Below are 10,606 nucleotides of genomic sequence, written 5' to 3' on the forward strand. Positions count from 1 at the left end.
GTTTATATGATGGGTGGCTTATGAGCAGACGCTCGACTATGAAATCCAAGTTTTCTCACCTCCCACCTAATAACTGTGGGAGTACTTGCAGTGGATCCTGATGCAGTTTCGAATTCCTGTGTGATGGTCTGGACTGATGTCTGCCTATTACACATTACAACCCTCTTCAACTGTCGGCAGTCTCTGTCAATCAACAGACGAGATCGCCTGTACGTTTTTGTGCTGTACGTGACCCTTCAAGTTTCCACGTCACTATCACATCAGAAACAGTGGACCTACAGATGTTTAAGAGTGCGAAAATCTCGCATACAGACGTGTGACAAGTGACATTCAACACCTGACCACATTTGTAGTCTGTGAGTTCCGTGGAGTGGCCCATTCTGCTCTCTCATGATATCTAATGACTACTGAGGTTGCTGATATGGAGTACCTAGCAGTAGGTGGCAGCACTTTGCACCTAATATGAAAAACGTGTGGTTTTTGGGGTGTCTGGATAATTTTGATCACATAGTGTATAATGTCATTTTTGCTAAGCAAACATTCTACCTTATTTGGAGTTGCTCAGTAAAATGGAAGGAGTGCTGTGGGCCTATTTTTCTATGGAATGAATGGGTTCACACATTCTTTTCTTTGCTAATGGACATAATTTGGTACTGCTTGTATACGTTCTTTTAAACACAGCCTTCAAATATTTTAAACCAGATTTCAGGTTCATGTGATAGAAAACTGTCTGAACTCTAAATACGAAATGATCAGGTCAAAATTATTCTTTGCAAATATTGGGAACAGCATTTATTTAGATAAATAAGCTATATGTTGGCTTTCTGTACACACAGTAGTCCAGTGATCATTTGACTCCCATTCAACCAACATGTCCAAGATCAGCAACTCCTTTTTCTGTTTAACCTGCTGTTTGGATGAATGGAATTAATGTGGAACAAGAACTGGTGTAACGTATCCACAAACTAATAGGAACAGGTTAGATGGGTGAAACTAAATTTAAAGTCCATCCTTCACAATCTTTAATGTAGAAGTTGTCAATTGCTGGTGATTCGAGTCTATGAGTGCGATATCAATCGTTTGGGTAATGTTTCACACTGTAAAGAGAATAAATCGGCATCAAAATGTGTCAGGAAAGTTTGGCAATGGCAAATGTGAAGTGGTCTGCCAAGAGAGACAATGCGTCGATATAAAAGGTATCGCATTCATGATCACTACAGTCTCATTTAGAAATAGCTGCACGCTTTTGAATTAATGGTATGATGGTTACAGAGGGCGACCACAGGCACCAGTACCTCAGTAACATATTTTGCCAACCCTTAAGTAGAAGGTGAAATAACACCGACGACTGAAGTGGGTGGTACGCCACCATTGCATAATTTTGGGAAACAGTACACACTTGGTATAAGGCCTTTAACTACATTGTCAGCGAGGCAGGTATTCTTCAAAAGCAGCTCCATCTTTCTGATGATTGGAGATGTTAACTGCCTTTTGAGTTACTGATACGTACTGTCAGACAGTAAAATCGACATTTATTTAGGCCTACAGCAATCTGCAGCATCCAGGACCACAATGTCATTACCTTACACTCCAACAATACAACTAATTCATTATTACTATGTACAAAATGGAGCTTTGCCTCTCCAGCTAATCATAGGAATACCATACTATTAGACTATTAGTTCTATAGTTACTCGGGAGTAGCTTCACTGAGATATACTCCAAACTGCCCTATCACTACGATTAAAGTGAGAAATGACCCATAGACAAAAACACACTCTAGTTCCCATCACCCCAGTAAAACATGAAGAAAATTGTCCATCAGACAGTTCCTGAGAAATATATACGTTAATGGCACCACAGAGTAAACGGACTGGGAAACTGATGTTACAATCAACGATCGAGAGTGATGGACCAGAGTGGAGCAAACCACTGAACAATTCAATGCCATGAAGTATGGAATTAGTGTCTCAGTCACTTGCAGAACTAAATTCTTATTGTAAAGTGTTACAGGAAAAAAGCACAGGGGAGCTATAGTTGCTACAAAAAAAGAAGCACAATGATTCACATATCAGAAAGAGGGACAACAAAATGAAATCAATGTGGAAAGTTACTAATAATTATAGACGCAAGCAAGAAAATGCAAGTAATAAAATCACCATAAAACACAGAAAGGAAATTGCTGATGATCCACTTCTAACACCTAATATATTTAATGATCACTGTATTAATGTAGCACAAAACCTTATCACAAGTAAATATAATCCAAAGACAAAGGAAATAACTCCAATAAATGAAAGGACAATGTACCTATATCCTGTGAGACCCGTGTGGACTTGATGATACCCTTGACAAAATTATTAAATATAGTACCGATAATGTTCTCTCTCAACTTGCGGACATAACCAATGACTCGTTTGAAAATGGTGTGTTTCCAAGCAAACTTAAGAAGTCAACAGTAATACCAGTTTATAAAAGTGGTGACAAGTTTTTACATTAAAAAGTTCAGACCACCATCACTACTATCTCCATTTTCAAAAATAAGTGAAAGAATGATGTATAGCAGATTGCTCGATTTCCTAAACAAAAATAAAATTCTTGTAAATGCACCGAATGGTTTCAGAAAAGGCAAATCTATGCAAATGGTTCTCTTCAATTTCCTAAAACTCTTTTATGAAGCTACTGAGGACAAGGAACTGACCTGTGGGTAGTTTTCGGACCATTCCAAAGAGTTTGATCCTATAAATCATAATCTACTACTGTCAGAACTACATAATTATAGTGTCCATGGTGTTTCTTACGAGTGGTTCAAGTCTTATGTAACTGATATGAAACAGACAGCAAATTTCTCAGGATGGTAATGTGTGTCATTCTAATTATTAAAAAGAATAAAAAAAATTAATTATGGTGTGCCCAGGGCTCAGTACTGGGACCATCGTTATTCTTGGTTTTATTAATGAACTGCCACAACAATTTTCAACCGCCAATACTGTACAATTTACTGATGATACCAGCTGCTTTATAAAAGGTAATAATGATTTTGAGATGCAGCAAAAAATTGACAAAACAGCAGAACTGGCTGGAAATTGTTTAACGATAACTGTCTAGATGTCAATGACAAGAAAACTGCATGAACAAACTTCAACCATATAAGGAACATAAACAGCACCACTGTGAAATTCATGTTATCAAACAGCCAAATTCAGCAAAAGAATCACATAAAACTTTTTTGATTATGGGTGGATGAGCATCTAAGGTGGGAAAAACACGCAGAAACGCTTAACAAAAAACGAAGCAAGTACTGTCAGATATTAAGAATGCTTAAAGATTGCTGCAATATCAAAACAGTATTAAGTGATTATTAGGCATCCATGCATAGTATGCTGAGGTATAGTATAGTATTCTGGGGAAATACCTCTTTTGCAAAGCAGTCTTTTAAATGTCAAAAGAAAGTTGTAAGATTAATAAGTGATGTTGCTTACAGAGAAGCATGTATAGGTATCTTTCAGGAATTAAAAAATCATGATCTTACCATCAATATTTAGATCTGAAAGTATCTGTTCCATTAAAAAACCACCAAGTTTCAGCTTTGAGTAGTGAGATCCACATTTATCAAACAACGAACAGGGATGATTATCATAGGGATGTGCACAAAAAATCAATATATCAGGACAGTGTTGTTTATAGTGCAGTGCCGTATAACATAAAAAAATACCAAATATTAAAATATTTAAAAAAGAACTAAAAAATCTACTAATTAACAACAGCTTCTACAGCATCAACTAATATCTGGAATTTTGCTCAAATCTGTAGGTCTGCCTCATAACCTCTCTAAACAATAATTCATTATTATCAAAGTATTCCTACATAAAACTAAACTACTGTCATCAATGTACATATATATAATTATGCACCCAACCTTCGTACCGTATGTTCCTATGCCTGTTTAACTACAGTACTGGTGTTTAAAAATTTTAGTAAAATCAACCAAGGCATTATTTTATCTGTTAGTACGTATATAATTTTATAATCTAATTAAGTAGAATAAGGTTTTTGTTATAAAATGTGTAGGTAAGAATGATAAAATTTTGTATATGGTGTAAAAATATAATATTTGATGCTGTTTTGTACTTTAACATGTCCAGTATTGTGAATGTGATAATATGGACACTAAATAAATAAGTCCTGGGGGAAATAGCTAAAATCCACTTGCCTCAGACCCCGGTTTAGCATTTCTACTCTAAAGTTCTGTCTATTTAAAAATTCACCCAGATGCAAATTATTTTAAGGGATTCGGTTTCAGATGACAACTGGAATGTTATAATCACATTCAAGTGGAGAATTTAAATACTTTTTTCCCCTACAGTTTCATCAATTTTATAACAAAAACCAGTCAGTATACATATCTATAGTGGCTCAGATTTCAAACAAGGACTGGTTCTTCTCACACTGGTCCCCAGTTATATTTCCTACTAACAGAAATATTCACAGCACATTTTAGTTATTTCAAACAACAGCTCTCTGGATACCAAATGAGAGGCTGCATTGGTATTCCAAGATGTGCGACAACCATAATCTTCCCATAAGATAAACACAATATTCAATAAAATGTCATGATCTGACACAGCTGTTACTCTCCAGGAACACAATGAACTATGCACCAGTCTCATAGTTAGTTTCATATCCCATGAAACATTTGCATGATTAATCTTAATCTAAATATTTTACATATTATCACAACAATGTGACTTGCATCGGAACTACCACAATTATGCTCTAGCTGACTGAAACAAAAACAAATCTCAAAGTACAAGTTTACTCAAGAAATAAATTAGGTGTACCAATTAATATATCCAATAGACCAACAGTTTAGAAAGTCAATCTTTTCAACTTATGTATGATCACAAATTACATTATTACTATCATCATCTACAGTTGACATGAATGGTGGTCAATTTTTTTCTCTGCTGAATACTTTACTCTTTCTGGGTGACAACAACATTCAGTTTAATACTGAAAGACTTCTTTTATTACTAAAATTACCTGTACGTTAATGCTACTATTTACAAACTGAAAGCAGTCATTAACAACAAGCTTCACAAGTCAATAGTTTTCTGTGTCCACTTTGGTGAATACAACATTAGGTTATTATTATTATCATCATCTAAAAATAGAGCAAAAATTTTGAACTAAAAATTACACATTTCTTAGTGAGATGATCTGCAAAATTATCAGGAACCAATATTCACAATCAGCGATATTAAATTTTCAGTTGGTTCAATTGTCAGAAGCTCCATGGAATTTTATTGTTTGTGGTGATTCCAGATGTAACAGGAATTAATGTCCAGTTAACAATTTTAAGCTCATTTCATTAAAATACGTATCTGCTGCTACCCCAATGTGCTCTCAGATGTGCCCAATATTTATTCTCACTAACTGAGAAAAAGCACACAAGGGGCGACAGCTCTGAAGCAGCAAATAATGGAAATCAACCTCTTTATCCAACATATTTGGACCACTTATCAGTGAATTTTGTCAGTGAAGCAGTTTCAAAATTATGGTTACATCTTATTTATTTTTAGAAACAACTCAACAAGTTCTGTTTACTATCTTGAATGGAAAAGAAATTATATCGTAGCAAGAACACACCTATTTGGGCACTGATGTTTTATTTCTTAATGCGTTTACAACTGATAAATTTGAATTTTTTTGGTTCCGGTGAACATAAGCTTACATGACACTATTCATCTTGTGCATGTCTGTACTGTTACTGGGCTGTACCCATTTGCACATGACCAACCAAAATCTCATCACGGTCAATGTTTAGCCCATTGCAAATTGACAAACTCTCAGCACTTTATATTCAATTAAAAACTTAAGAAGACAGGTGTCACTCAAACATAAAATTGAAATAACTTAGTGCAAGTTACTAAAGATAATGCATTATGTAAAAAAATGTAAATACCACCTATAATAACTGTGGTACCTCATGTCAATATTGCATCTAAAATATTAATGGACCACAATCAGTTTCCACACAAAAATTTTACTACACCATTTATACTGTTATGCACCACATTACTTTTGTAGTAAAATTTTGATAAGAAATTTTAACTCATCCCACAGCTACATTAACAATACTTACTGCTCCATAAAATTGTATGCAGTCATACATAGTTTTATTGCTCAATACAGAAAGAAAGTACTATTTTATCCCCTACAATTAAGTGTGAATATATTTATGACATAATTTTTGAAACAGTTTTAATATATAATTTTTAACTGAAATTATATTAGTCATTTTAATTGAAAATTACATTCCACAAAGCAAAATAATGACAGCTTGCAACATGTTTTGTGTTGCATCTTCAGACAACAATGACAAGACAAGTTGTGTACACCATTAACAATCTACGTTTGTTCTGAAGATCTGTTGACACCACAGTGCAACAGCATAACAATACATATCTTCTGGTGCTGCCAACAACTCATCTTTATAGTTGCCCATTAATGTATTGAGAATTCTGATTATAACCAAATCATCTTGCATGTTAATCCAAAATTTGTCACATAACTTTATATTTTAGTCCAACTCTTATTTTCCAAAAAAGGTGTGTATGAAAACTATAGATTTTTCATATTAAATACTTTAATATTTTGGTGAAAAATAAATCACTAGCAGAGCTGTAACAGATATATCACGTATTATATTTCAAATATATATACAGGACATAAATTTTTAATTACTGATAATTCACAGCCAATAATTTCCCCCTAAAAAAATTATCTTGTACTGAGGAAAAAAAGTATGTATACTAAATGAAATTGACATACACAACATTTTTTTAATCTTCTGTGTAATGTACGTGAGTAGTCGTAAATGACAAATATCTTAAGAACGCAACTATATCTGTGTCATCCATCAACTTAACACCAGCACACATGATAGTTGCACATCTGTGTTCGAGCTAAATCAAAACACTTGAGAAGTCAGCCAGTCTCTCTCTCTCGCTCTCTCTCTCTCTCTCTCTCTCTCTGTGGATGCTTGGGAAAATTATTTATATGCTTCTGTTGCATTAGGGCAAACACATCGACTTTCTTTTCCCCTAGAGGTTAACTGTAATTCAAAATAGCAAAGGAATTTAATGACATTCCAGTAATAGCTTATAGACACATACAGTTCAAAATGTTCAATATGTGAAGTAAAATTTCATATTGCTGAAAGTGTTTAAGAAACTGTAATATGAAGAGGAATCGCTCACAGCTGATTTTGAATAGCTGTCATCACATTGTTGCCATGCACCAATAGAAAAGTTGTCAAGCCACAACTCAATATCACGATGTAATAAATGTTCTAGAACATATAAATAAACAAAATGCGATCAACATTGCACATACCAACACAAATCGAAAATTAAATCGACCTGGCAAATCTTAATTGTGTTTGTATCAAGTATGTGAAAGCAATGTACGCAAATGCAATGGCATCAGGTAAATATTGCGCGCAAACAATTTCATTACTTTTGGCAAAACACATATCACTTACTTTGGTCTCAAGACTTCAAAACTTGGAGTATCGTTAGACCGCAAAAAATACTGCTCAATCGCACCTAATTCTCAAGTGTTGGGGTGTATACATGGTCACAAAACTAACAGCAACGGATGACCGAGAACTTAACGCAAATGAAATCACCAAACAGCAGGAAATAATTCAAATACTGCTATAATTGCGTCCTGTTGCCATAGTGAGGCACATAGAAGGCAGGCACGAGACTTATACTATTACATAAATATGGTAAAAACACTATTAACAATCTGATGTGCAGTTTGTGCCCGTTTAAAAGACTGTCGCTTCACTATTTTTCCCAGGAGATATTCGACATAATGTAGATATGATTTTTGCCTGTGACACAATCAAAACAATTTAGTAATAACCTCTTCCAAACAGTTGTTTACTTCCAGGGATTACAACAAGAGCGAAAAGGTTATAAACGAAAAAAATACGTGTACGGTATATCGAAGACACTGGCAACACACATTTACCATTGTGCTTCCTGCGTTGAATTCTGTGAGCAGGAAATGAAAAGCTTGGGAATCGAGACAACTACCGCTTCGTAAAACTTTGCAAGTACATAACTACTTCAGCCTGCAGCCACAACACCCTCCACAAATGTCACTGTGGTGCAAAGTTCTTATACACGTTGATTCCAGAGTGTTTCACATTCGAAGATCTATTTAACAAACTTTCACAAAAATAAGCATCACTCTTACGTGATGTAATTCCGTGCCACTTACTAAAGTAACATTGAAACTTATTATCTAGAATCTTTGAATTAAATCAATCATCACTTAAGTCGATAAATACTTAGGTTTCTTGATCCAGAAGTGACGGAGTCTATGCAAAAAAGTGAAAGCTTTAAGGAATATAGGTTTAGGACAACAGTCAAACATTAATTCTCTTTCCACTGATCTGACAAACACAGTTTTTATCAAGGTGATGAAAACTTCAAGCGAAACTTCTTTCAACTAGGGGACTTCAGTTACTTTCCCATGTCATTCGTAAATCTTCTACAGTTGTAATAATATATTATTTACGTTTTGGCACAATAAACTTAGAGAATCCCACTTAATTCTTCTGTTTTTCTTTCCGACAAATTCATCTGATCGCGAATCCCACTTAATTCTTCTGTTTTTCTTTCCGACAAATTCACCTGATCGCATTCATTCACTGTTAAGTTCTTAATTTGGAAAGTCATGTAAATCTTAATTAGTTTGATTTCGAATCTTTCGCACCAGTCTCTTGTTTACGTACAGTTTGCATACAATAAAGTTACATTCTGTTGTGATCAACATAATTCAAGGGATACTGCGGTTGAGTGAGTGCTAAGTTCTTGTTGTAAGCGGAAATAAATAACTTTTTACGTTATATCATAGAACTGAAGCGCTAACCCGTAGGCCTAATTTTTGCTGCTCATAAGTAACGAAAATTCCTATAGCGTAAAGTACGTTAAGTGATTTAATTCTATTTGTAAACGTGTAATCTGTGTTGCAATGCGTGAAAAGTCTGGATTTTGCAGTAGGATTGTTTCAGAGGGAGAGGCATGTGTATAATGTGGGTACCGGTAGGAATTTCACAAGGGTGATTGTAGTGGGGGACCAAATGGGAATCTCAACGAGGCCTTCCCATGGAACTGTAGGCTCTGCAAAGAAGATTAGGGAATCATTGAGGAGGAGGCAAATATTTCTGCCCCTCAGGCTCATACGAATTTTGAACAAGATAGGCTGAAGGGGTTAAAATATCTGGGGAAATTCTGTTGAAACCCTAATTAGTCACTTAAAGAATAACCCTATGCCGGCCCCTCTTTCGAGCAACTCTACTACTTCACTGTTCTCATCACCAACCTCAGAAGCAGAAATCGAAAATACAGTCGGCCAAAAAATAAAAATGGTTCCTTCTGCTGGACAAGGTGAAAACTCTTGTTTCCTTGTTGACAGATGTTCAAGTATAATAAGTAAGTCTCTCTCACATATCATCAATTTTTCATTTCTGGAAGGTGTATTCCCTAAACAAGATCCCAATAATTGTCAGCCAATAACAGTCCTCTCTGTGTTCAGTAAAATATTTGAATATGTAGCAGCTCACAGACTAAAATCATTTCTGAATAAATATAGTATCTTTCTCCAGCTCAATATGGGTTCCAGGAGTGGAAAACAAAAGTAGATGCTGTTTATAAATTTCTAGATACAACTCTAACTCTCATAGATAAGAAACAGCCAGCTGTGGCGTTGTTCTTTGATCTTTCAAAGGCCTTAGACACTGTAAATCACAGTATACTATTACCATAACTATATAACTGTAGTATATGGGGCACTGCCTACGATTGGTTTGCAAGCTAACTACTAAACAGAGGCCAGTATTTGCAGTTATGTGAGGTCACCCCTTCAGGAATATCCATTCTCATGCTCTGATATGCAAACCATAAAACATGATGTCCCTCAAGGATCAATTTTAGGCCTGACCCTATTTCTCCTGTTCATTAATGAACTTCCTCTTCACCTACTGACTTGTAATACCTTCCTTTTTTATGACGACACCAACATTCAGATATCTGACTCAGATGATCACATTGCAGCTGCAGTCAACCAGTGTGCAGCTCTACTGCAGTCATGGCTTACAGCTAGTAGGCTACTTCTTAATGCAAAAAAAGACTGTAGGCCTAACATTTCATACAGTCCAAAATAGAAATCTGACCCTCCCAACTATACAAATATGTGGAAATAGTATTGAACTGAAAAATGTAACTAAATTCCTTGGAATATCTATCTCTGACACTCTAAGCTGGAAAAGGCACACTGACAGCTTAGCTACAAAGCTATGTAAAGTATGTTTTATGCTTCAGACAGTCATGGATGTGACGAGTATAAAAATCCTAACAACAGTGTGCCATGCTCTTTTGCACTCAAACCTAACATATGGCCTCATATTCTGGGGCCACAGATCTGAGTCCAATAAAATATTTAAACTACACAAGAAAGCTGTTAGGATACTGTTATTTAAAAAGCAGAGAGACTCATGTAAACAACTATTCTGAAAACTAGGTATTCT

At 35.2% G+C, this 10,606-nt stretch overlaps 1 protein-coding gene across 1 annotated transcript in view; it reads right to left on the reverse strand.

Moving 5' to 3' along the window:
- The window catches only part of LOC126183571 (vacuolar protein sorting-associated protein 26B-like), a 65,451-nt gene extending 57,137 nt beyond the window's left edge, over positions 1-8,314 (reverse strand). Inside the window, exon 1 of the mRNA XM_049925662.1 lies at positions 8,044-8,314. Within this exon, the coding sequence (XP_049781619.1) occupies positions 8,044-8,046 (3 nt within the window). The 5' untranslated portion in view covers positions 8,047-8,314. The remainder of the gene's footprint in view (positions 1-8,043) is intronic.
- Positions 8,315-10,606: the final 2,292 nt, after the last annotated feature.

This window comes from Schistocerca cancellata, chromosome 4 (genome assembly GCF_023864275.1).
Source record: "Schistocerca cancellata isolate TAMUIC-IGC-003103 chromosome 4, iqSchCanc2.1, whole genome shotgun sequence".
NCBI classification, from domain to species: domain Eukaryota; kingdom Metazoa; phylum Arthropoda; class Insecta; order Orthoptera; family Acrididae; genus Schistocerca; species Schistocerca cancellata.